The 27,161-nt window shown below is 53.1% G+C and overlaps 1 protein-coding gene across 1 annotated transcript in view; it reads right to left on the reverse strand.

The window, feature by feature from the left end:
* The window catches only part of abr (ABR activator of RhoGEF and GTPase), a 134,541-nt gene extending 118,749 nt beyond the window's left edge, over positions 1 to 15,792 (reverse strand). The window contains exons 1-3 of the mRNA XM_072470152.1: positions 15,099 to 15,792; positions 8,209 to 8,313; positions 3,939 to 4,124 (exon numbers count right to left, since the gene is read on the reverse strand). Coding sequence (XP_072326253.1) covers positions 3,939 to 4,124; positions 8,209 to 8,313; positions 15,099 to 15,245 — 438 coding nt within the window. The 5' untranslated portion in view covers positions 15,246 to 15,792. The remainder of the gene's footprint in view (positions 1 to 3,938; positions 4,125 to 8,208; positions 8,314 to 15,098) is intronic.
* Between the last annotated feature and the right edge of the window lie 11,369 nt (positions 15,793 to 27,161).

The following is a 27,161-nucleotide window of genomic DNA, read 5'->3' on the forward strand; positions in this document are numbered from 1 at the left end:
GCTTGAAAGTTCCTAAAGTGTCCGACTCCACTCTCACAGCAGGCAGTCCATTCCACACCCTAACCACTCTCTGAGTAAAGAACCTACCTCGGACATCCCTCCTATATCTCCCACCCTGAACCTTATAGTTATGCCCCCTTGTAACAGCTACATCCACCCGAGGAAATAGTCTCTGAACGTCCACTCTATCTATCTCACTATCTTATAAACCTCTATTAAGTCGCCTCTCATCCACCTCCGCTCCAAAAAGAAAAGCCCTAGCTCCCTCAACCTTTCCTCATAAGACCTATCCTGCAAACCAGGCAGCATCCTGTTAAATCTCCTTTGCACCCTTTCCAATGCTTCCACATCCTTCCTATAATGAGGTGACCAGAACTGCACACAATACTCCAAATGTGGTCTCACCAGGGTCCTGTACAGTTGCAGCATAACCCCGCGGCTCTTAAACTCAATCCCCCTGTTAATAAACGCTAACACACTATAAGCCTTCTTCACGGCTCTATCCACTTGAGTGGCAACCTTCAGAGATCTGTGGACATGAACCCCAAGATCTCTCTGTTCCTCCACATTCCTCAGAACCCTGCCGTTGACCCTGTAATCCGCATTCAAATCTTTCCTACCAAAATGAATCACCTCGCACTTATCAGGGTTAAACTCCATCTGCCATTTTTTGGCCCAGCTCTGCATCCTATCAATGTCTCTTTGCAGCCTACAACAGCCCTCCACCTCATCCACTACTCCACCAATCTTGGTGTCATCAGCAAATTTACTGACCCACCCTTCAGCCCCCTCCTCCAAGTCATTGATAAAAATCACAAATAGCAGAGGACCCAGCACTGATCCCTGTGGTACACCGCTGGTAACTGGTCTCCAGTCTGAACATTTTCCATCCACCACCACCCTCTGTCTTCTATGTGATAGCAAGTTACTTATCCAATTGGCCACATTTCCCTCTATCCCACACCTCCTTACTTTCTTCATGAGCCGACCATGAGGAACCTTATCAAACACCTTACTAAAATCCATGTATACGACATCAACTGCTCTACCTTCATCTACACATTTAGTTACCTCCTCAAAGAATTCAATCAAATTTGTGAGGCAAGACCTAACCTTCACAAATCCGTGTTGACTATCCCGGATTAAGCTGCATCTTTCAAAATGGTCATATGGGTGACATTGAGGGAGAGATTATTGTCGTCGCACCAGTTCACCAGATTCTCTATCTCATTCCTAGTACTCTGTCTCGTCATTGTTTGAAATCTGACCCACTACGGTGGTGTCATCAGCAAATTTGAAAATCGGGTTGGAGGGGAATTTGGCCACACAGTCATAGGTGTATAAGGAGTATAGTAGGGGGCTGAGGACACAGCTTTGCGGGGCACCGGTGTTGAGGATGATCGTGGAGATGTTGTTGCCTATCTTTACTGATTGTGGTCTGTGGGTTAGAAAGTTCAGGATCCAGTCGCAGAGGGAGGAGCCGAGGCCAAGGCCACGGAGTTTGGAGATGAGTTTCGTAGGAATGATGGTGTTGAAGACTGAGCTGTAGTCGATAAATAGGAGTCTGACAGGTGTCTTTGTTATCTAGGTGTTCCAGGGTAGAGTGCAGGGCCATGGAGATGGCGCCTGCTGTGGACCTGTTGCAGCGGTAGGCGAACTGTAGTGGGTCAAGGCAATCCGGGAGGCTGGAGTTGATTCGTGCCATGACTAACCTTTCGAAGCACTTCATGATGATGGATGTCAGAGCCACTGGACCATAGTCATTAAGGCACGCTGCTTGACTTTTTTGGGTACAGGGATGAAGGCCGTCTTCTTGAAGCGGATAGGGACCTCAGATTGTTGTAAAGAGAGGTTGAAGATGTCTGCGAATACCCCCGCCAGCTGATCCGCGCAAGACCAGAGTGCTCGTCCGGGTACCCCACTCGGGCCAGTGGCTTTCCGTGGGTTGACCTTCGAGAAGGCTGTTCCGACGTCTGCAGTGGTGATCTCAGATACAAGTCCATCCGCGGCTTCTGGGGTGGAGGGCTCGCTCTCGCTGACCTCTTGCTCAAAGCGGGCATAGAATGCGTTGAGCTCATCAGGGAGGGGTGCGTTGGAGCTGATGATTTTACATGCCTTCATCTTGTAGCCCGTTATGTCTTGCAGACCTTGCCAAAGACGGCGGGGGTCCGTGTGGCTAGCCTGGGACTCGAGCTTGGTCCGGTTCTGTCTTTTGGCATCTTTGATGGATTTCTTTAGATCATATCTGGCTTTCTTGTAGAGGTCAGGGTTGCCTGACTTGAACGCCTCAGACCCAGACTTCAGCGAGCAGTGGATATCCCTGTTCATCCAGGGTTTCCGGTTGGGAAACACGCGGATTCGCTTCTTTGACACACAGTCTTCTACACACTTACTGATGAAGTCAGTTACTGGAGTGACGTACTCGTTCAGGCTGGTCGCAGAGTTTTAAACACTGACCAGTCCACTGACTCTAAGCAGTCCCGTCGGAGACCATCCGATTCCTCAGACCAACAATGCACGACTTTCTTTGACGGATTCTCCCGCTTCAGTTTTTGCTTATAAGCCGGGAGCAGGAGCACAGCCTTGTGGTCAGATTTGCCAAAGTGTGGGCGGGCGATAGAGCGGTCGGCATGTTTGATATTTGTGTAGCAGTGCCCAGGATGTTTGGGCCTCTGGTGGAACAGGTGACGTGTTGGTGGTAACTAGGTTGTACGCTCTTGAGCTTGGTCTGATTGAAGACCCCAGCGCCAATGAACAAGGCCTCGGGATGTTTTGTTTCAAGGCTATTTGTGGTGGTGAATATTTCGTCCAGTGCGATTTTCACGTTCGCATGGGGTGAGATGTAAACTGCCGTCAGGATAACGGAGCTGAACTCCCGCGGAAGGTAGTAGGGGCGGCATTTTAGCGTCAGGTATTCTAGGTCCGGGAGCAGAAACTCGTCAGTGTTGCTACATCTCGGCACCAGGAGATGTTGATTAGGAGGCAGACCCCACCTCCCCTTGCCTTGCCTGAGGCCGCCGTACGGTCCATTCGGTGAATTGAGAGTCTGGTTGTAGGGCACGGTCCGGTGAAGCAGGAGTGAGCCATGTCTCGGTGAAACAGAGCACTCAGCAGTCCCTTAGTTCTCTTTGAAAAGTGAGTCTGGCTTTAAGTTCTTCTCACTTGTTTTCCAGAGATTGGACATTAGCTGGGAGTGAGCTGGGCAGAGGGGCTTTGGGGCCGCGTTGTTTCGCTCTCACCTGCAGACCTGCGCGTTTCCCACGCTTCCTGGAGTGACGGCTTCTTTTCGAGCCTGGGAGACGGTGAGTGTGCAGTGTGAGGGGAATAGTTGTGTCCAATGAGGCTGTGCATTCTGGATCACTCTGGTAAGGCGGATGTGTCGAATTTCAAATTAGTCGTGTTAATACATTTATAGCTTTGTTTAAGTTAAAGTTAGTTTGTGGTCTTTGTGAACACTACGCCAACCATCCTGCATTCAGCAACACAAAGAACAGCACCACCCATCCGTCTCCCCCTCCCCCGTCCCCCTCCCCCGTCCCTCTCCCCCTCCCCTGTCCCCTCTCCCCCTCCCCCGTCCCTCTCCCCCTCGCTCTCTCCCCCCCCCCGTACCCCCCCTCCCCATCCCTTTCCCTCTCCCCATTGCTCTTCCCCCCCCGTACCCCTCCCCCTCGCCATCCCGCTCCCCCTCCCTCTCCCCCCATCGTACCCCTCCCCCTCGCCATCCCGCTCCCCCTCCCCGTCCCCCTCCCCGTCACTCTCCCCCTCCCCCTCCCCGTCCCTCTCCCCCTCCCCGTCCCTCTCCCCCTCCCCGTCACACTCCCCCTCCCCGTCTCGATCTCCCCCTCCCCGTCTCGATCCCCCCCCCCCCCCCGTCTCTCTCACTCTCCCCGTATCTCTCCCCCTCCCAGTCCCTCTCACTCTCCCCTGCTCCCATTTACCAGTTTCTGGAAGAGATGGCCAACGGAATGTCGGGAATCCCAGTTCTGGATTTTGGGTTGCAGACTGTCACAAAATTCCCGGTGAAAATGGTGGATTTCCTGCACCTTATAGAAGATGGTCTCTATCTGCTGATTGGTCAGAACCGGCTGGGACGTAGTTGCAGCAGCCTTGAGCGGTTTCAGAGGCTGCAAAAGAAAGATCCGGAAACAATCAACAGGACCTCGTGGGACCAACACTGCCCCAGCACGAAGACGGAGGTTAACACAGCACTGAGCAAACCATCCCCACAGAGTAACCCAGATATAACCCAGGGACCTCTAACCCTGCCTGTCTGGCTGGGGCAAAGAAACTGGAAAAACAAATGATCGCGTCAAAATCCACTCCAGGCGCAATATTCACTGACACCGCAGTGCAGTACTGAGGGAGTGCCGCACTGTCAGAGGGTCAGTACTGAGGGAGTGCTGCACTGTCAGAGGGTCAGTACTGAGGGAGTGCTGCACTGTCAGAGGGTCAGTACTGAGGGAGTGCTGCACTGTCAGAGGGTCAGTACTGAGGGAGCGCCGCACTGTCAGAGGGTCAGTACTGAGGGAGTGCTGCACTGTCAGAGGGTCAGTACTGAGGGAGTGCAGCACTGTCGGAGGGTCAGTACTGAGGGAGTGCTGCACTGTCAGAGGGTCAGTACTGAGAGAGTGCTGCACTGTCAGAGGGTCAGTACTGAGGGAGTGCTGCACTGTCAGACGGTCAGTACTGAGGGAGTGCTGCACTGTCAGAGGGTCAGTACTGAGGGAGTGCTGCTCTGTCAGAGGGTCAGTACTGAGGGAGTGCTGCACTGTCAGAGGGTCAGTACTGAGGGAGAGCCGCACTGTCAGAGGGTCAGTACTGAGGGAGTGGTGCACTGTCAGAGGGTCAGTACTGAGGGAGTGCCGCACTGTCAGAGGGTCAGTACTGAGGGAGAGCCGCACTGTCAGAGGGTCAGTACTGAGGGAGTGCTGCCCTGTCAGAGGGTCAGTACTGAGGGAGTGCTGCACTGTCAGAGGGTCAGTACTGAGAGAGCGCCGCACTGTCAGAGGGTCAGTACTGAGGGAGTGCTGCACTGTCAGAGGGTCAGTACTGAGGGAGTGCCGCACTGTCAGAGGGTCAGTACTGAGGGAGTGCCGCACTGTCAGAGGGTCAGTACTGAGGGAGTGCCGCACTGTCAGAGGGTCAGTACTGAGGGAGTGCTGCACTGTCAGAGGGTCAGTACAGAGGGAGTGCTGCACTGTCAGAGGGTCAGTACAGAGGGAGTGCTGCACTGTCAGAGGGTCAGTACTGAGGGAGTGCCGCACTGTCAGCGGGTCAGTACTGAGAGAGCGCCGCACTGTCAGAGGGTCAGTACTGAGGGAGTGCCGCACTGTCAGAGGGTCAGTACTGAGGGAGTGCCGCACTGTCAGAGGGTCAGTACGGAGGGAGTGCCGCACTGTCAGAGGGTCAGTACTGAAGGAGTGCTGCACTGTCAGAGGGTCGGTACTGAGAGAGTGCCGCACTGTCAGAGGGTCAGTACTGAGGGAGTTCCGCACTGTCAGTGGGTCAGTACTGAGGGAGTGCCGCACTGTCAGAGGGTCAGTACTGAGGGAGTGCCGCACTGGTCAGAGGGTCAGTACTGAGGGAGTTCCGCACTGTCAGTGGGTCAGTACTGAGGGAGTGCTGCACAGTCAGAGGGTCAGTACTGAGGGAGTGCCGCACTGGTCAGAGGGTCAGTACTGAGGGAGTGCTGCACTGTCAGAGGGTCAGTACGGAGGGAGTGCCGCACTGTCAGAGGGTCAGTACTGAGGGAGTGCCGCACTGTCAGAGGGTCAGTACTGAGGGAGTTCCGCACTGGTCAGAGGGTCAGTACTGAGGGAGTGCCGCACTGGTCAGAGGGTCAGTACTGAGGGAGTGCCGCACTGTCAGAGGGTCAGTACTGAGGGAGTTCCGCACTGTCAGTGGGTCAGTACTGAGGGAGTGTCGCACTGACAGAGGGTCAGTACTGAGGGAGTGTCGCACTGTCAGAGGGTCAGTACTGAGGGAGTGCCGCACTGTCAGTGGGTCAGTACTGAGGGAGTGTCGCACTGTCAGAGGGTCAGTACTGAGGGAGTGCCGCACTGTCAGAGGGTCAGTACTGAGGGAGTGCTGCACTGTCGGAGGGTCAGTACTGAGGGAGTGCTGCACTGTCAGAGGGTCAGTACTGAGGGAGTGTGTACTGAGGGAGCGCTGCACTGTCAGAGGGTCAGTACTGAGGGAGTGCTGCACAGTCAGAGGGTCAGTACTGAGGGAGTGCTGCACTGTCAGAGGGTCAGTACTGAGGGAGTGCCGCACTGTCAGAGGGTCAGTACTGAGGGAGTGCTGCACAGTCAGAGGGTCAGTACTGAGGGAGTGCCGCACTGTCAGAGGGTCAGTACTGAGGGAGTGTCGCACTGTCGGAGGGTCAGTACTGAGGGAGTGCTGCACTGTCAGAGGGTCAGTACTGAGGGAGTGTCGCACTGTCGGAGGGTCAGTACTGAGGGAGTGTCGCACTGTCAGAGGGTCAGTACTGAGGGAGTGCTGCACTGTCAGAGGGTCAGTACTGAGGGAGTGCTGCACTGTCAGAGGGTCAGTACTGAGGGAGTGCTGCACTGTCAGAGGGTCAGTACTGAGGGAGTGCTGCACTGTCAGAGGGTCAGTACTGAGGGAGTGCTGCACTGTCAGAGGGTCAGTGCTGAGGGAGTGCCGCGCTGTCAGAGGGTCAGTACTGAGGGAGTGCCGCACTGTCAGAGGGTCAGTACTGAGGGAGTGCAGCACTGTCAGAGGGTCAGTACGGAGGGAGTGCTGCACTGTCAGAGGGTCAGTGCTGAGGGAGTGCAGCACTGTCAGAGGGTCAGTACGGAGGGAGTGCTGCACTGTCAGAGGGTCAGTACTGAGGGAGTGCCGCACTGTCAGAGGGTCAGTACTGAGGGAGTGCAGCACTGTCAGAGGGTCAGTACGGAGGGAGTGCTGCACTGTCAGAGGGTCAGTGCTGAGGGAGTGCAGCACTGTCAGAGGGTCAGTACGGAGGGAGTGCTGCACTGTCAGAGGGTCAGTACTGAGGGAGTGCCGCACTGTCAGAGGGTCAGTACTGAGGGAGTGCCGCACTGTCAGAGGGTCAGTGCTGAGGGAGTGCAGCACTGTCAGAGGGTCAGTACGGAGGGAGTGCTGCACTGTCAGAGGGTCAGTACTGAGGGAGTGCCGCACTGTCAGAGGGTCAGTACTGAGGGAGTGCAGCACTGTCAGAGGGTCAGTACGGAGGGAGTGAGATGCAGAAACACAGACACCGACAGGCCGACGCACAGGTGCAGACAGGCGGTTACGATTTTGTCTTTTATAAAGCGGTTAGACAGCTACATGGCAGGGTGGGTATGGGCCAAATGCGGGTAAGTGAGACTAGTTTCATAGATTATCATAGAATTTACAGTGCAGAAGGAGGCCATTCAGCCCATCGAGTCTGCACCGGCTCTTGGAAAGAGCACCCTACCCAAGGTCAACACCGCCACCCTATCCCCATAACCCAGTAACCCCACCCAACACTAAGGGCAATTTATCATGGCCAATCCACCTAACCCGCACATCTTTGGACTGTAGGAGGAAACCGGAGCACCCGGAGGAAACCCACGCACACACGGGGAGGATGTGCAGACTCCGCACAGACAGTGACCCAAGCCAGAATCGAACCTGGGACCCTGGCGCTGTGAAGCAATTGTGCTAACCACAGTGCTGCCGTGCTGCCCGGAATGAAGAACTTGTCGTAGTGCGCCCATGGACCAGCTGGGCCGAAGGGCCCTTTTCCTTGCTGTAAACATCTATGACACTGACACTCACACACACAGACACACACAGAGACAGACACACAGAGAGACAGACACAGACAGAATGACAGACAGACACACACACAGACAGAATGACAGACGCACACACACGCGGACACACACACACACACACACACACACACACATGTGGACAGACACACACGTGGACAGACACACACGTGGACAGACACACACACGCGGACAGACACACACACGCGGACAGACACACACGCGGACAGACACAGTCACACACAGACAGACACACACACACACAGACAGACACACACACAGACAGACACACGCACAGACACAAAGAGACAGACACACACACACACACAGACAGACACACACAGACAGACACACACAGACAGACACACACACAGACAGACACACAGACAGACAGAGACAGACAATATCTGTGATATTTCTGTACCAGGAGTAGGGCCTCCAGTTGATTTAAGTAAATCTCCTCACTGGCCAGGATTCCAGACAGCACCAAATTCCTCATTTCCAGCCTCTTCTCGGGATCCACCTCACTCTGCAAAACAGACACAGCAGGTTTCTCATCGCACGTATGGAACATTCCAGAGTCCAGGGATCGGGAGCCTGGTGGAAAACCTGTCACAAGTCGGAATGAAACGGTGATAGTCACATGTACCGGTAACGGTCGCAATTGTCGCCTTGTGGTGGCGGCCATGGGGCGAGTGGTCCCACACAGGACAGCTCCTGCTTGAAGGCACAGGAAAGAGCTCATCCTCGGGGCCTGATGACGCCATCGTAAAACTCTCCACCGTTTACGACGGCGTCAACACTTAGCCCCACGATCGGAGAATCCCGCCCCATGTCTTTCGGGACTTGTGGGAGGAAACTGGAGCACCCGGAGGAAACCCACACAGACACGGGGAGGAAGCGCAAACTCCGCACGGATAGTGAGCCAAAGCTGGGATTGATCCTGTGACCTCGGCGGCGTGAGGCAGCAGTGCTAACCACTGTGCCGCCCCACTCTGCTGCAGTGACTGCTGCTTCCGGATGTGGAAGGGGAGGGCAGGATCGGAGACATATACAGGTGGCTGGGGGAGCAGGGGCGTGAGCAGGTGGTGGGGAATGGATTTTGTTTATTGTCCCGTGTACCGAGGTACAGTGAAAAGTATTTTTCTGCGAGCAGCTCAAACAGATCATTAAGTACATGGGAATAAAATAAAATAAAAAGAAAATACATAATAGGGCAACACAAGATCCACAATGTAAATACATAACACCGGCATCGGGTGAAAGATACAGGAGTGTAGTATTAATCAGGTCAGTCCATTAGGAGGGGATATAAACTGGGGAGTCTGGAGTGAGGCGCTACAAAGGGGAAATGCGACCTCCTCATGCGTAAGGATGAGCCTGATACAGTTTAAGGTCGTACACAGGGTACACGTGACTCCGGAGAGAATGACGGGCTTCTTCCAGTGGGTGGCAAGCGAGTGTGAGAGGTGTGGGCGGGGACCAGCGAATCACACGCTCATGTTCTGGGGCTGCGAATGATTGGCGAGATTCTGGGCAGGAGTGTTCGCGGCACTCACAGTGGAGGAGGGAGTGGACCCGGACCCTTTGGTGGCGATATTTGGGGTTTCAGAGTAGCCGGAGCTCATGGAGAGGAGGAAGGCCGATGTTGTGGTTTTCGCCTCTGATTGCTCGGCGACGAATTTTATTGGAGTGGTGGTCGGCATCGCCACTGGGGTAGCGGCCTGGCTGGGGGACTTATGACTATTTTTGGCTGGAAAAGATCAAATACGAGTTAAGGGGTTCAGTGGAGGGTTTCGAAGCGAGGTGGGGATGTTCGTGACCATGTTTGTCGTGGGGGGTGGGGGAGGGAGTGAAAAAGGGAATAATTTGTACAAACTGTATAGTTTGTGTTTGTGAGTTTGTTCCCAAATTGTTTATGTTTTGTAACATTTTATATCGGTTTGGAATAAAAAACATTTTTTTTTTTTTAAAACAGTCGCAATTCCCAAACTCACTTTTTCAACAATCCTGTCAATGTTTTTGTTACTTCTCTTCCCCAATCATTATCCCGGCAGAAATGGACCCAGCAATATCTCAAACTCACCACCCACCGCTTTGAAAACTGAACGCCCCTCGTAATCAACAATCCACAAATGGTCCCTTACACCTCAGGGCGCCCCCATAAGCCCTCCCCAAACAGTAAAGTCCATTCCTCCAATCCAGATTCGAAAAATAAATTACTTTTATTAAACTCGCCTTTATTAAACTGGCGATGAGGATAAACTGAAACTGTCGACGTGCTACACTGCCACCAAGGACACTCTGTGACCTTGCTTCTCCTGGGACTAAGGTATTGCGTTAAGCGCTTCATTATGCCTTTGTTTGGTCAATTGGATGCTTTTGACCCTACTGCTGAATCCTGGAATCGGTATGCGAAATACCTGCGATAAACAACATAATCGAAAACAAGCAGCCAGACTGTGTTCCAATTGATGGCCTGTGGAGCACATACGTTGGGAATAATTAGGAGCATCACATTTTCGGCAACGCCAGATACAGCAGGATTTGAATAGCTTATCGCGCTGGTGGGGAACTATTCCAACCCGACACTGTCCATCATTGTGCAACAGTACGGATTCAATACGGCAGAACGGTGGTCAGTTGCCGAGTATGTTTCCCGTTTGCAAAAATCGCCGGATATTGCGAGTACGGGGCTGTATTGGCGGATATGCTTCACGGCATTTGCCTTGCAGTGTTAACTACCTTGACATACAAGGAAGACCTCTAGGTGAAGGTTCCTTAACATCCCAGCACGCTTTGCAGATATCCCTTTCACAGGAGTGCCGCTTGGGGCTTACAGGAACTTCAGTGAATGTCCAACGTCGCCCCCCCGTCGCTGCTTTCCAGCGACTGGGACAGATCACCGCGATGCAGTCAGCCCAAGGTCTCGAGGCCCTAGACCGAAGCGCGCACACTCTCCTGATTCGGGAGGGGTCGACTCCGCCCCTCTGTGAAAAGTGTGGGCATCAGAATCGCCGAGGCCACTGGCAACATGAGGGGCACGGCCCTGACCACCCGAGACAAGGTAGGCATCGGCCCCCTGCTTGGGCCCTACATTTGGAAGACCCTGAAGAAGCTAGAGATGAGTCAGAAATGCAACTGAACTGTGTGGCTGTGCCATGAGTGGCCCCTATTCACATCCCTGTACAGGTTAACGGACGCTTAATTCAAATGAAGTTGGAAATAGGTGCTGCCGTCTCGGTGGTGCAGCACCTTGTGTTCGACCAGATCCGACACGGAGTGAGTCAATTATCGTTGGCTGATTCGGCCGCCCCACTCGCCATGAATACCGGGGAACGTTTGTCTATTGTGGGCTCCACGTTCACCCCGGTGATCCATGGGCGTCAGTCCCTGTGCCTTCCCCTCACTGTGATGGGATGGCCCTGACTGCCAGGTCGGGATTGGCTGCACCATTTACAGCTCGACTGGCAACGTATCCTCCAGGTGGGAATGGGGGGGGCTTATATTTGGGACCTCGGAAATCCCCTGAGTTTGAGGATCCGGCCTTGGGAAAATTAAGGAGGCGATGGTGAAATTCCAGTGGATCCACAGGCCCTGCCTGGGTTTCTCCTGCTCGGTCAGTCCCAGGTGCGATGGTTGTTTAGGCCGAGGCTGAACTGCAGCGATTGGGCAGCTGGGTGTAATTCAGCCGGGTTATTTCCGTGACTGTGTGGTTCCGTCATCCCGGTGATGAAGGTGGATCGGACTCTGTGGTGATTACTAATTAACCATCAACACGGCTTCCCAGAATTCGGGTGACAGCGTCCGAGAACAAGGCTCCTGGCAAAGTCCCGGTATTCTGATCCTTTTTCCGGGTTTTGGGGAAGATTTTGGGTTCTAACCCGGTAGATCGGTGTGGCGCTTGAATAAGTGTGTTGGGGAACATCAAAATCCTCATCGAAAGCAGCTCCTGGAAAGATATCCCCCCGGCTGGAGGCCCGACTGAGGAACCTGGAGGAGACGGCCCACCCAGCACACGAGCCACACTGACCGGGTGGTGGTGCAGGAGATGGTTGGCAGGCAGATGGATGGATGACCAATTCGAGCGACAAGAGGAGATTAGAGAATCATCCAGAACCACCATCGAGGGGGCGTTGGACCCAATTCTGCAGCAGCTCGGTAAGACTGCCAAAGCTGTAAAGGAGCAAGGGGAGAGACTGGAGGGTGTTGAGGAGGCCTTGTCGAGGCCCGAGGTCCAGGTCGCCACATTGGAAGCGGAAATGTGGCTCGTGTCAGACAGGACCAGGCCGAGGCACGTGAACCTCAGAATGGTGGTCTTGCCGAGACCAACTGAGTATTTTTCAGAAATGTTCTCTGGGTTGGTGGGTGGGGATTAAGTATTCGCTGCTCCAGAATTGGACAGGGCAGCGGCAGAAACCGCGGCCGATCGAGCCGCCACGGGAGCTGATCGTCCGATTTCACAGTTACCGGGGAAGGAGCGAGTCCTGGAGTGGGCAGGGAGAGTCGGAACATCGAATGGGTGGGTGCACGGTTCGCATCTACCAGGACATTGGCAGCGAATTGGCAAAGCGGCGGACGGCCTTCAATCAGGCGAAGGCGGTGCTGTTTAATAAGGGAGTGCGGTTTGGGGAGAGGTATCCAGCGAGCCGGACACTCACGTAGGACTCAAAGGATCACCTTTCCAACACAACAGAGCAGCGGAGGCTTCATCAAGGACAAAGGACTGGGATTGGTTTGAGGGGGGGGCTGGTGGGATGTCTGGGGGGGCTGGTGGGATGTATGGGGGGGCTGAAGGGATGTTTGGGGGGGGCTGGAGGGATGTTTGGGGGGAGGGGCTGGTGGGATGTTTGAGGGGGGGGGCTGGTGGGATGTTTGGGGGGGGGGCTGGAGGGATATCTGAGGGGGGGGGGGCTGGAGGGATGTTTGAGGGGGGGCGGGTGGGTGTATTTCCAGGGCATGTAAGTAGGAGGGGGGTGCGTGTAAGAGTACCCAATTCATTTTTTTCCAATTAAGGGGCAATTTAGCATTAATCCAGCTACCTTGCCCATCTTTGGGTTACATAGAATTACATAGAACATACAGTGCAGAAGGAGGCCATTCGGCCCATCGAGTCTGCACCGACCCACATTAATCCCTCACTTCCACCTTATCCCCGCAACCCAATAACCCCTCCCAACCCTTATGGACACTACGGGTAATTTATCATGGCCAATCCACCTAACCTGCACGTCTTTGGACTGTGGGAGGAAACCGGAGCACCCGGAGGAAACCCACGCGGACACGGGGAGAACGTGCAAACTCCGCACAGACAGTGCCCCAGCGGGGAATTGAACCTGGGACCCTGGCGCTGTGAAGCCACAGTGCTAATCACTTGTGCTACCGTGCTGCCCATTGTGGGGGCAAAACCCACGCAAACACGGGGAGAATGTGAAAACGCCACACGGACAGTGACCCAGAGCCGGGATCGAACCTGGGACCTCGGCGCCGTGAGGCAGCAGTGCTAACCCACTGCGCCACCGTGCTGCCCTCTGGGTAAAGAAGTGTCTCCTTATCGCTGTCCGAAATGGTTTACCCTGAATCCTCAGGCTGTGACCCCTGGTGCTGGACACACCCATCATTGGGAACATCTTCCCTGCATCTACCCTGTCCAGTCTTGTTAGAATTTTATAGTCTCTATGAAATCCCCCCTCATTGTTCTGAACTCCAGCGAGAACAATCCCAACCTAGTCAATCTTTCCTCATATGACAGTCCCGCCATCCCTGGAATCAGTCTGGTAAACCTTCGCTGCACTCCCTCGAGAGCAAGAACATCCTTCCTCAGAGAAGGAGACCAAAACTGCTCACAATACTCCAAGTGTGGCCTCACCAAGGCCCTGTACAATTGCAGCAATACATCCCTGCTTCTGTACTCGAAACCTCTCGCAATGAAGGCCAACATACCATTAGCCTTCTTTACCGCCTGCTGCACCTGCATGCTGACCTTCAGCGACTGGTGCACAAGGACACCCAGGTCCCACTGCACACTCCCCTCTCCCAATTTACAACCATTCAGGTAGTAATCTGCCTCCTGTTTTTGCTTCCAAAATGAATAACCTCACATTTATCCAAATTATACTGCATCTGCCATTGATTTACCCACTTGCCCAACCTGTCCAGATCTTGCTGTAGGATCCCTGCATCCTCGTCACAATTCACCCTCCCACCCCCAATGTTGGAGGACTCCCTTCCACGCACACTGGGAAAGGCCTCCATCTCGCTTCTGCGGAAGAGGGACAAGGACCCCACAGAGTCCGGGTCGTACCGTCCGATCCCCCTGTAAACTGCGGATGCCAAGTTGATACCATGTGTCAAAAAGGTCAACCAATAGGAACCGAGAGAGAGAGAGAGCGAGGACCCAGTGAGGATCAATCACTGTAAATAGTCCAATAAATATGGGTGTTCATAGTGTTCCTCTGATTCCCCTAACCTTAATCACAAACACAAACCCTGCCCCTCACAAACACAAACCCTGCCCCTCACAAACACAAACCCTGCCCCTCACAAACACAAACCCTGCCCCTCACAAACACAAACCCTGCCCCTCACAAACACAAATCCCAGCCCCTCACGAACACAAATCCCAGCCCCTCACAAACACAAACCCTGCCCCTCACAAACACAAATCCCAGCCCCTCACAAACACAAACCCTGCCCCTCACAAACACAAATCCCAGCCCCTCACAAACACAAACCCAGCCCCTCACAAACACAAACCCAGCCCCTCACAAATACAAACCCAGCCCCTCACAAACACAAACACTGCCCCTCACAAACACAAACACTGCCCCTCACAAACACGAACCCTGCCCCTCACAAACACGAACCCTGCCCCTCACAAACACGAACCCTGCCCCTCACAAACACAAACCCTGCCCCTCACAAACACAAACCCTGCCCCTCACAAACACAAACCCTGCCCCTCACAAACACAAACCCTGCCCCTCACAAACACAAACCCTGCCCCTCACAAACACAAACCCTGCCCCTCACAAACACAAATCCCAGCCCCTCACAAACACAAATCCCAGCCCCTCACAAACACAAACCCTGCCCCTAACAAACACAAACCCCAGCCCCTCACAAACACAAACAACCCCAGCCCCTCACAAACACAAACCCCAGCCCCTCAAAAACACAAACCCTGCCTCTCATAAACACAAACCCTGCCCCTCACAAACACAAATCCCAGCCCCTCACAAACACAAACCCCAGCCCCTCACAAACACAAACTCTGGCCCCTGCCGCTGCCATTTGCCCAAAGATCTCTCTCACCTTTCCTATCTGGAGACGGGAAGGTGCAGACTCTGAAATCTCAGCTTCATCCCATTCGAACTCGCTCAGGGAAAAGGCATCTTCATCCCGAAGTACCTTATCCAGGAGACCAATCGCGTCCTCCTCGTGCTCCATCATTTGGATCATGTTCAGCGTGCATTGGCAGTGATGCCAGTTGCTGATGGGTATCTCGGTATCAGCACTGAGTGAGGAGCAGCCTGAGGGGCAATGGGCAAGCTGTCCCCAAGCCAGTCTGGTTCAACATCTTCCTCTGTCTTCACCCCAGACCCTGGGCCCCCCAATGGTGCCCCAACACCGGTTAGTAACAGCCCATCTCAGCCGCTGCCACTCCCCAGCAACACACCTTATCTGTGAAACTGCTCAATCATTCCTTAAAGGAATAGAGAAGTGCAGAGCAGTCCCACACTGCTGCCTGCCGATACTTCCTGATTTGAACTCTTCCTGATTTTGCTGAGCTTTTTATTTAGACTCTGTGAGAAGTTGACCATCGACAAACAGAGCGGCAGGAATTCCTCCAAAATGTCGCAGCAATGCCAGTCACTCAGTGTGTGAGTGCAGAGCATCAGGGGCAGACCCTGAGCCACTGTCTGGCCCGTCCTCGGCTCTCAGGGCACAATCAGACACGTTCACAGCCCCCCAGTGACCAGCCCCAAACACCACCACAATCCTGCCACATCTTCCGGCTCTGAGTAAGGTACGAACACGCCCCCTCTGACACCTCAGCTATATATAACTGCAGCTCTCAAACTCCACCAATCGCAGTTGGTGCCAGCACATGGCACATGCTCCTAATGCTGCTCCACTCCCCTGCTGCTCAAAGCAGATAAGGTGCAAACTAAACAACAGGCTGGAGCCAGGCTCTCCACCCACTCACTTCTCCATTAACCCTCTAGAGTCAGCACTTACAGAGCGGAGAGACCTCCTGTGGGATTATCCGCACCGCCGGCAGCGCACTCACGCCCGCAGGTTTCCCGACGGCGTAGGGTGGCCACAATGCGAAACCACATTGGCGGCTGCGGGAACGGAGACTCCCCTGCCAGCGGTGGCGATGGGACAGAGGATCCGACCCCAAACCCGCCTCAGCTGGATTAGCCGGGCAGAAGCTGAGCATCAGCCAGACAGGAAGCAAAACGACTGATGCACACTAAAGTAGAATAGCTCAAAAAACACTCACTATCCAACTCCACACTTGAGACCTGCGGCTTGAGGACAGTGTAGAGGGAGCTTTACTCTGTATCTAACCCCGTGCTGTATCTGTGCTGGGAGTGTTTGATGGGGACAGTGTCGAGGGGGCTTTACTCTGTATCTAACCCCGTGCTGTACCTGTCCTGGGAGTGTTTGATGGGGATAGTGTAGAGGGAGCTTTACTCTGTATCTAACACCGTGCTGTACCTGTCCTGGGAGAGTTTGATGGGGACAGTGTAGAGGGAGCTTTACTCTGTATCTAACCCCATGCTGAAGGGGCTAGTCCGGGGGCGTGGAACACGGCGTCTCGATATATGCAGACGACCTACTCCTGTATATTTCTGACCCATTGGGGGGATGGGAGGGATTATGGGGATTTTAGGGGAATTTGACCAGTTTTCGGGGTACAAACTGAACATGGATAAGAGTGAGGATTTTGTGATCCAGGCGAGGGGGCAGGTGGGGGGGACCGGGGGAGTTGCCGTTTAAAATGGTGGGAGGGAGTTTTCGTTATTTGGGTATTCAGGTGGCACGGGGATGGGAGCAGCTACATAAATTAAATCTGGCCCGGATATTTGAACAAATGAAGGAGGATTTTCGAGAGGTGGGATATGCTCCCGTTGTCACTGACAGGGAGGGTACAGAGTGGGTGAATAGGGTGATATCTGAGTTTGTGTGGGCGGGTAAAACCCCGCAAGTGAAGAAAGTACTGTTGGAGCAGGGCCGAGCGGCGGGGGTGGGGGGGGGCTGACACTGCCGAACTTTAGGAACTACTACTGGGCAGCAAATATAGGCATGATTAGGAAGTGGGTAGTGGGGGAGGGGTCGGTGTGGGAGCGGGTGGAGGTGGCCTCATGTAAGGGCACAAGTTTGAGGGCATTGGTAACGGCTCCTCTGCCGTTCTCGCCGGCCCGGTACTCCACAAGCCCAGTGGTAGTGGCGGCCCTGAGAGTCTGGGGGCAGTGGAGAAAGCATGTGGGAGTGGAGGGAGTGTCGGTGTGGGCTCCAATTTGTGGTAATCACCCGTTTGTCCCGGGGAGGATGGATGGGGGGTTTCGGAGGTGGCAGAGAGCAGCGATTGAGAGGCTGGGGGATCTGTTTATCGATGGGAGCTTTCCCTGTTTGGAGGATCTGGAAGTGGAGTTTGAATTGCCGGGAGGGAATAGGTTTTGTTATCTGCAGGTGAGGGATTTTGTACAAAGGCAGATTTCGACCTGTTCGCTTCTACCGCCACAGGGGATACAGGACAAGGTAGTTTCTAGAACGTGGGTGGGGGAGGGGAAGGTATCAGAAATCTATAAAGAACTTATGGAGTGGGAGGAAAGGCAGATAGGTGAGCTAAAGCGTAAATGGGAAGATGAGCTGGGAGGGGAGGGAGAGGCGGGTGTGCGGGACGATGCTCTGAGCAGAGTTAACGTGACCTCTTCATGTGCCAGGCTCAGCCTGATACAATCCAAGGTGGTTCACAGGGCACACATGACGGTGGCCCGGATGAGCAGGCTTTTTGGGGTGGAGGACAGGTGTGTGAGGTGTGCAGGGGGGCCCACAAATCACGTCCACATGTTTTGGGCATGCCCGAAGCTCAGGGGATTCTGGCAGGAATTTGTGGATGTCATATCCACGGAGCTAAAAATGAGGGTGGTACCGAGTCCAGAGGTGGCAGTTTTTAGAGTGTCGGAAGACCCGGGAGTCCAGGGGACGAGACAGGCTGACGTTTTGGCCGTTGCCTCCTTGGTAGCCCGGAGATGGATCTTACTAGCTTTGGAGGGACTCAAAGCCCCCAAAATCAGGGGTTTGGGTCAGTGACATGGCTGGGATTCTCAGGCTTGAGAAAATTAAGTAGGCCCTCTGGGGATCAACATTTGGGAATCGTACGGAGGTGACAGCCGTTTATCGACTTCTTCGGAGAAAACTAAAACTATCAGCAGATTCAGTAGGGGGGGGGTTAGGGATTAAGGGGGGCAGGGGGAGTTAGGTTAGTTTAGTTTAGACGGGAACAGTAAGAGGAGATGGAGGGGGGTTTTACGCACTGAATTTACATTTGTATTTGTATCTTTTGTTGTTATAAAATCATAAATGCCTCAATAAAATGTTGGTTAAAAAAAAAAAATGAACTGGTCCAGAGAACCAAACCTTTTCTCCGGGAGGAGGAGAGAAAGGGGGAAGGAGAGAAAGGGGGAAGGAGAGAAAGGGGGAAGGAGAGAAAGGGGGAAGGAGAGAAAGGGGGAAGGAGAGAAAGGGGGAAGGAGAAGTTTCCACTTGTACGTCTTCCAAAATAAGTCAACAAATTAACATTTTAACAGACAGGAGCAGATCAATTGTTGGTGACCGATGATACAATTTGTATTGCAGGATATTTAATGAAAGAAAAGGTATTTGTCAGAGGTATCAATGGAAGGGATGAACCTATTTCTTTGTGTCAAGTTAATTTTAGAAGCAATTTTGTAAATGGAATTGCTACAGAATCGAAATGTGAATTTACCACACGTGAATCTGGACGGTGGGCTTGAGAATGGAACGGTGCCTATAAGTGACGAAAAGGACAACTGCACTGTAGACTTAAATGAAACATTCTTTTCAGAGTTGAAAACTGAAAATCAGAAGAAAAAAAGAGTGATGATAATGTTACCATGTACAGGTTGTGATAATGTTGCTGAAGTTATTAGTCTTTGTTTTGGTTCAATCATTAAAATTAATATATAAATGAAGAACTCAAAAAGGAGATGAAGAAGGAGCTGTTGGCCCCGATATTACAGGCGATTGAGGGGCTAAAGGAGGAGCAAAAGACCCAGGAACAGGAGCTTCGGGTCGTGAAGGCAAAGGCTGCTGAGAATGAGGACGACATACAGGGCCTGGTGGTGAAGATGGAGATCCACGAGGCACAACACAAAAGGTGTGTGGAAAGGCTGGAGGTGCTGGAGAATAATGCGAGGAGGAAGAATTTAAGGATTCTTGGTCTTCCCGAAGGTGTAGAAGGGGCGGACGTCGGGGCATATGTGAGCACGATGCTGCATTCGTTAATGGGATCAGAGGCCCCGACGGGTCCGCTGGAGGTGGAGGGAGCCTATCGGGTTATGGCGCGAAGACCGAGGGCTGGAGAAATTCCTCGAGCCATAGTGGTGAGATTTCTCCGATATAAGGACAGAGAGATGGTCCTCAGATGGGCAAAGAAAACTCGGAGCAGTAGGTGGGAGAATGTGGTGATCCGCGTATATCAAGATTGGAGTGCGGAGGTGGCGAGAAGGAGGGCAGGCTTTAATCGGGCCAAGGAGGTGCTGCACAAACGGAAGATTAAATTTGGAATGCTGCAACCGGCAAGACTGTGGGTCACACATCAAGGGAAACACCACTACTTCGAAACGGCAGATGAGGCGTGGACATTTATTGTCGAGGAGAAACTGGAGTGAGCGGGCCATAAAAAGAACGTTTGGGACAAAGTGAGGGGGTGAATATGTGGGATGAAGGGGGGGAAAGAGGGAAGAGATGACTTCCCAAGTTGTTAATCCTGCGACCCTGTAACTTTTCTCTCTTCCCCATGTCGTGGGAGAGGGAGGATGAGGAGCTGAGGGCGCCGGCCATTGGGGGCGGGGCCAAAAGGGAAGCGCGGGCTTTGTTCCCGTGCTATGGTAATCACGGCGGGAACAGGGAAGCAGGAAGGAGGGGGCCTCGCACAGTGTGAGCCGAGGTCACGGGGGGAAGCAGAGGTCGGCCAGAGTTTGCTGACTTCTGGGAGCAACATGGGGGGTGCAATTACGCTAGTTTGGGATCTAGCGGGGGGGGGGGTTCACTGGGTTGCTGCTGCTGGGGAGAAGGGGGAGCTGGTATGGGGGGGGGGGGTGGTCGGGGCGGGGGGGCGCCGCTTGGGGGAGATACGGCTACGTGGGAACCGGGTGAGGAGCTGGATTGGAAAAGGAGCTGGCTAGTCGACAAGGGGGGGGGGGGGGGTAAAGAGCCCCCCCCAACCCGGTTGATCACGTGGAATGTGAGAGGGCTGAATGGGCCGATTAAGAGGGCACGGGTATTCGCACACCTAAAGAAACTTAAGGCAGATGTGGTTATGCTTCAGGAGACGCACCTGAAGCTGATAGACCAGGTCAGACTACGCAAAGGATGGGTGGGGCAGGTGTTTCATTCGGGGCTAGACGCAAAAAACAGGGGGGTGGCCATACTAGCGGGGAAGCGGGTAATGTTTGAGGCAAAGACTATAGTGGCGGATAGTGGGGGCAGATACGTGATGGTGAGTAGCAAATTGCAAGGGGAAGCGGTGGTATTAGCGAACGTGTATGCCCCGAACTGGGATGATGCCAACTTTATGAGGTGTATGTTAGGACGAATCCCGGACCTAGAAGTGGGGAAGTTGATAATGGGTGGAGATTTTAATACGGTGCTGGACCCAGGGCTGGACAGGTCGAGGTCCAGGACCGGAAGGAGGCCGGCTGCAGCTAGGGTGCTTAAGGACTTTATGGAGCAGATGGGAGGAGTAGACCCCTGGAGATTTAGTAGACCTAGGAGTAAGGAGTTTTCGTTTTTCTCCTATGTCCACAAAGTTTATTCACGGATAGACTTTTTTGTTCTGGGAAGGGCATTGATCCCAAAGGTGACGGGGACGGAGTACAAAGCTATAGCCATTTCGGATCATGCTCCACATTGGGTGGACCTGGAGATAGGGGAAGAAAAACAAACAGCGTCCACCCTGGAGAATGGACATGGGACTAATGGCAGATGAGGGGGTGTGTCTAAGGGTGAGGGGGTGTATTGAAAGGTACTTGGAACTCAATGATAATGGGAAGGTACAGGTGGGAGTGGTCTGGGAGGCGCTGAAGGCAGTGGTTAGAGGGGAGCTGATATCTATTAGGGCACATAAAGGAAAGCAGGAGGGTAGGGAAAGGGAGCGGTTGTTGTAAGAACTTCTGAGGGTGGACAGACAATATGCGGAGGCACCGGAGGAGGGACTGTACAGGGAAAGGCAAAGGCTACATGTAGAATTTGACTTGCTGACTACGGGCACTGCAGAGGCACAATGGAGGAAGGCACAGGGTGTACAGTACGAATACGGGGAGAAGGCGAGCAGGTTGCTGGCCCACCAACTGAGGAAAAGGGGAGCAGCGAGGGAGATAGGGGGGGGTTAGAGATGAGGAGGGAGAGATGGAACGGGGAGCGGAGAGAGTGAATGGAGTGTTCAAGGCATTTTACGAAAGATTATATGAAGCTCAGCCCCCGGATGGGAAGGAGAGAATGATGTGCTTTCTGGATCAGCTGGAATTTCCCAAGGTGGAGGAGCAGGAGAGGGCGGGACTGGGAGCACAGATTGAGACGGAGGAAGTAGTGAAAGGGATTGGGAGTATGCAGGCGGGGAAGGCCCCGGGACCAGACGGATTCCCAGTTGAATTCTATAGGAAATATATGGACTTGCTGGCCCCGCTACTGATGAGAACCTTTAATGAGGCGAGGGAAAGGGGGCAGCTGCCCCCGACTATGTCAGAGGCAACGATATCGCTCCTCCTAAAGAAGGAAAAAGAACCGCTGCAATGCGGGTCCTACAGGCCATTTCCCTCTTGACTGTGGATGCTAAGATTCTGGCCAAGGTAATGGCAATGACGATAGAGGATTGTGTCCCGGGGGTGGTCCATGAGGACCAAACTGGGTTTGTGGAGGGGAGACAGCTGAATACAAATATATGGAGGCTGCTAGGGGTAATGATGATGCCCCCACCAGAGGGGGAAGCGGAGATAGTGGTGGCGATTGATGCCGAGAAAGCATTTGATAGAGTGGAGTGGGATTATTTGTGAGAGGTGCTGAGGAGATTTGGTTTTGGGGATGGGTATATCAGGTGGGTACAGTTGCTGTATAGGGCCCCGATGGCGAGCGTGGTCACGAATGGACGGGGGTCTGACTATTTTCGGCTCCATAGAGGGACGAGGCAGGGATGTCCTCTGTCCCCGTTATTGTTTGCACTGGCGATAGAACCCCTGGCCATAGCACTGAGGGGTTCCAGGAAGTGGAGGGGAGTACTCAGGAGGGGAGAAGAACACCGGATATCTCTGTATGCGGATGATTTGCTGCTATATGTGACGGACCCGGCGGAGGGGATGCCAGAGATAATGCGGATACTTGGGGATTTTTCAGGGTACAAACTGAACATGGGGAAAAGTGAGGTGCTTGTGGTACATCCAGGGGAGCAGAGCAGAGAGATAGAGGATTTACCGTTGAGGAAGGTAACAAGGGACTTCCGGTACTTGGGGATCCAGATAGCCAAGAATTGGGGTACATTACATAGGCTTAATTTAACGCGGTTGGTGGAACAGATGGAGGAGGACTTTAAGAGATGGGATATGGTGTCCCTGTCACTGGCAGGGAGGGTGCAGGCGGTTAAAATGGTGGTCCTCCCGAGATTCCTTTTTGTGTTTCAGTGCCTCCCGGTGGTGATCACGAAGGCTTTTTTCAAAAGAATCGAGAAGAGTATTATGAGTTTTGTGTGGGTCGGGAAGACCCCGAGAGTGAGGAGGGGATTCTTGCAGCGTAGTAGGGACAGGGGGGGCTGGCACTACCGAGCCTAAGTGAGTACTACTGGGCCGCCAATATCTCAATGGTGTGTAAGTGGATGGGAGAAGGGGAGGGAGCGGCGTAGAAGAGATTGGAGAGGGCGTCCTGCAGGGGGACTAGCCTACAAGCAATGGTGACGGCACCGTTGCCGTTCTCACCAAAGAAATACACCACAAGCCTGGTGGTGGTGGCTACATTGAAAATTTGGGGGGCAGTGGGGACGGCATAGGGGAGGGACGGGAGCTTCGGTGCGGTCCCCGATAAGAAACAATCATAGGTTCATCCCGGGGAGAATGGATGGGGGATTTGGAGCATGGCAAAGAGCTGGGGTAGTACAACTGAGAGATCTGTGTGTAGATGGGACGTTTGCGAGTCTGGGAGCGCTGACGGAAAAATATGGGTTGCCCCAAGGGAATGCATTTCGGTACATGCAATTGAGGGCTTTCGCGAGGCAACAGGTGAGGGAATTCCTGCAGCTCCCGACGCAGGAGGTGCAGGATAGAGTGATCTCAGGGACATGGGTGGGGGGTGGTAGGGTGTCGGACATATACAGGGAGATGAGGGACGAGGGGGAGATCATGGTGGATGAGCTGAAAGGGAAGTGGGAAGGGGAGCTGGGGGAGGAGATCGAGGAGGGGCTATGGGCTGATGCCCTAGGTAGGGTAAACTCATCGTCCTCGTGTGCCAGGCTAAGCCTGATACAATTCAAGGTTCTACACAGGGCGCATATGACAGGAGCACGGCTCAGTAAATTTTTGGGGGTAGAGGATAGATGTGCGAGATGCTCGAGAGGCCCAGCGAATCACACCCACATGTTCTGGTCATGTCCGGCACTACAGGGGTTCTGGGTGGGGGTGGCAAAGGTGCTTTCGAAGGTGGTGGGGGTCCGGGTCGAACCAAGCTGGGGGTTGGCTATATTTGGGGTTGCAGAAGAGCCGGGAGTGCAGGAGGCGAGAGAGGCTGACGTGTTGGCCTTTGCATCCCTAGTAGCCCGGCGCAGGATATTGTTAATGTGGAAAGAAGCCAAACCCCCCGGGTGTGGAGACCTGGATAAACGACATGGCGGGGTTTATAAAGTTAGAACGGATTAAGTTCATGTTAAGGGGTTCGGCTCAGGGGTTCACCAGGCGGTGGCAACCGTTCGTCGAATACCTCACAGAAAGATAGAGGGAATGGAAAAGAAGTAGCCAACAGCAACAACCCAGGGGGGGAGGAATCGAACGGACTCTCAGAGATGTTATTGTAGATGTATATTATGTATAGGTAGTTGTTATAGGTAATTGTACATTGGATTGCTGGATTGTATTTTTGGAGAGTATTTATTTTGGACAAGGCAGTTGCCATTAAGTTTTGTTTTTGTTTTTGTTTATATATTATTTACTTATTTGTTTAAAACTGGCCACTGTTATTTATATTGCTTTATTGTTGTGTAAAAGAAACACTACGTACTGTTATGTTTGGCCAAAAATCTTGAATAAAATATATATTTTTTAAAAAATTAATATATAATGATGTGTATAATTGGGAACGAAGAAGACTGCTTGCATGATGTAATAAGTTATGTGGTTAGATATTTGTGATGTTAAGTTTGTGCAAATTGGATGTAACAGCAGAGTAAAGAAACCTTGTGGGTGGTGAAGATTTATTTCTTTAAAAGGGTGTTAGGAAAACAAACGCAGTTTTAAGGGATTTATATTTGTATCGGTAGACATTAGAAATAAGGTATAGTTTTAAGTGGGTTTAGTTAAATGTTTCTGTGCCTGGAAGGGTAAAACCTATAGTTAGATTAACGCTGGAGAAAGGTGTTTGTTTGTGTGGAGGTTGGTTGAGTTCCAGTTGTGTTTGTACAGTGGTTAGGGAGGGTTACAGCATGAAGAATAAATAAAAGGCATAAGCATGTGGGAGGTTGCTTAGCAACTGGGGCATCATCAGGTCGAGGAGCTTTTCAGTTTTTAAAGTATTTTTATTCCATAAATTTTCAACATTTTTACAATTTACCCACAAACCCCCCAAAATGGTGCTGAACACAGTCTGTCAAAACCTTTCCAGCTTTGGGCAGGCCCAAAACATCTGCACATGGTTCGCGGGGTCCCTCCCACACTGCTCACAGGCGTCCTCCACCCCCTCGAACAGCCGGCTGGCTCATCCTAGACTTTGTGAGGTGCGCCCTGTACACCACCTTCAGCTGTATCAGCCCCCGCCTCACACAAAGTCGAGGCATTCACCCTCCGCGCACCTCGCACCACAGACCCTCCTCCAGCTTCGCCCCCACCTCTTCTTCCTACTTCACCATAACCCCCTCCATGGACACCCCATCCTCCTCCAAGATCCTCCCATAAATCGCCGAGACAATCCCCCTCTCCAACCCCCAACCCAAAGGGCAGCACGGTAGCATTGTGGATAGCACAATTGCTTCACAGCTCCAGGGTCCCAGGTCCGATTCCCGGCTTGGGTCACTGTCTGTGCGGAGTCTGCACATCCTCCCAGTGTGTGCGTGGGTTTCCTCCGGGTGCTCCGGTTTCCTCCCACAGTCCAAAGATGTGCGGGTTAGGTGGATTGGCCATGATACATTGCCCTTAATGTCCAAAATTGCCCTTAGTGTTAGGTGGGGTTGCTGGATTATGGGGAAAGGGTGGAGGTGTGGACCTTGGGTAGGGTGCTCTTTTCAAGAGCCGGTGCAGACCCGATGGGCCGAATGGCCTCCTTCTGCACTGTAAATTCTATGATCTATGAACAGCGAGGAGGCAGTCGCCATTGGGAAGGTCGGGAAAACCTTCCTCACACAATCCTGGGCCACCTGCACCCCCAAATACCTAAAACGAGACACCGCCAGGCGGAGTGGCAACTCGCCCCCACCCCCGCCCCCAACCCACTCCCAGAGAGGAGACCACTAAATACTCACTTTTCCCTAAATTCGATTTGTCAGCTTTTAAGTTTTAGTTTAGCTAATTTGATTATAGTTGGAGATATGTCGTGCGAGAGAAGCCACCTCCCACAGCTCTGCTAGAAGCAGTTGCTTTTAGGAGGCTAAAAAGCAAACACCTCATTCAGCCTTGCTGTGAGAAAAGCCATACTAAAGAATAATGACTAAGGAGGACTTCCGGGTGCGGCGATGACCAGCTAAGTCGCACGTTTCTGCAGCTCCCGTTGGAATGGACTTTCGGGCTCTTAATAGGAGCCCCAACGGCAATTTAAACGGCCAAAAACACTGTGAGATAAACCAGAAGGGAATCCCCCCGGACACGCATGGATAAGGGAGAGGATAGCTGCCGGATTGCGGAGGATCCTCTGGAGCAACGGCAAGGAAGGCAAGCTCAAAGCAAGATGGCGTCGGAAGGTGGCCGTTTGTTATGGGGCCCGGACCAACAAGAGTTCCTGCGGCGCTGTGTGGAAGAGCTGAAAAAGGAGTTGAAGAAGGAGCTGTTGGCCCCGATATTACAGGCGATTGATGGGCTAAAGGAGGAGCAGAGGACCCAAGAGCTGGAGCTTCGGGTCGTGAAGGCAAAGGCTGCCGAAAATGAAGACGAAATACAGGGCCTGGTGGTGAAGACAGAGACGCACGAGGCGCAGCACAAAAGGTGTGTGGAAAGGCTGGAGGTGTTGGAGAATAATTCGAGGAGGAAGAATTTAAGGGTTCTGGGTCTTCCCGAAGGCGCAGAAGGGGCGGACGTCGCGACATATATGAGCACGATGCTTCACTCGCTAATGCGATCGGAGGCTCCGACGGGCCCTTTGGAGGTGGAGGGAGCTTATCGAGTTTTGGCGCGAAGACCGAAGGCTGGAGAAATACCTCGAGCTATAGTGGTGAGGTTTCTCCGCTACATTGACAGAGAGACGGTCCTCAGATGGGCGAAGAAAACTCGGAGCTGCAGGTGGGAGAACGCGGTGATCCGCGTATACCAGGATTGGAGTGCGGAGGTGGCGAGAAGGAGGGCAAGTTTCAATCGGGCTAAGGCGGTGCTTCACAAAAAGAAGGTTCAGTTTGGAATGTTACAACCGGCGAGATTGTGGGTCACACACCAAGGGAAGCACCACTACTTTGAGACGGCAGAAGAAGCGTGGACATTCATTGTGGACGAGAAGCTGGAATAGTCTGGCGAGAGAAAGAACTTTTGGGACAAAGTGGTGGGGTGATTATGTGGGGCGAGAAAAAAAGAGGGGGGGGGATGATTTTTTAATTTGTTAATCTTGCGATCCTGTAACTTTTCTCGCTCCCCCATGTTGGGGGGGGGGGGAGATGAGGAACTGTGGGCGCCAGCCATTAGGGGTGGGGCCGAGTGGGAAACGCGGGCTTTGTTCCCGCGCTATGGTAAT

The sequence above is a fragment of the Scyliorhinus torazame genome, chromosome 12 (genome assembly GCF_047496885.1).
Source record: "Scyliorhinus torazame isolate Kashiwa2021f chromosome 12, sScyTor2.1, whole genome shotgun sequence".
Classification (NCBI taxonomy): Eukaryota; Metazoa; Chordata; class Chondrichthyes; order Carcharhiniformes; family Scyliorhinidae; genus Scyliorhinus; species Scyliorhinus torazame.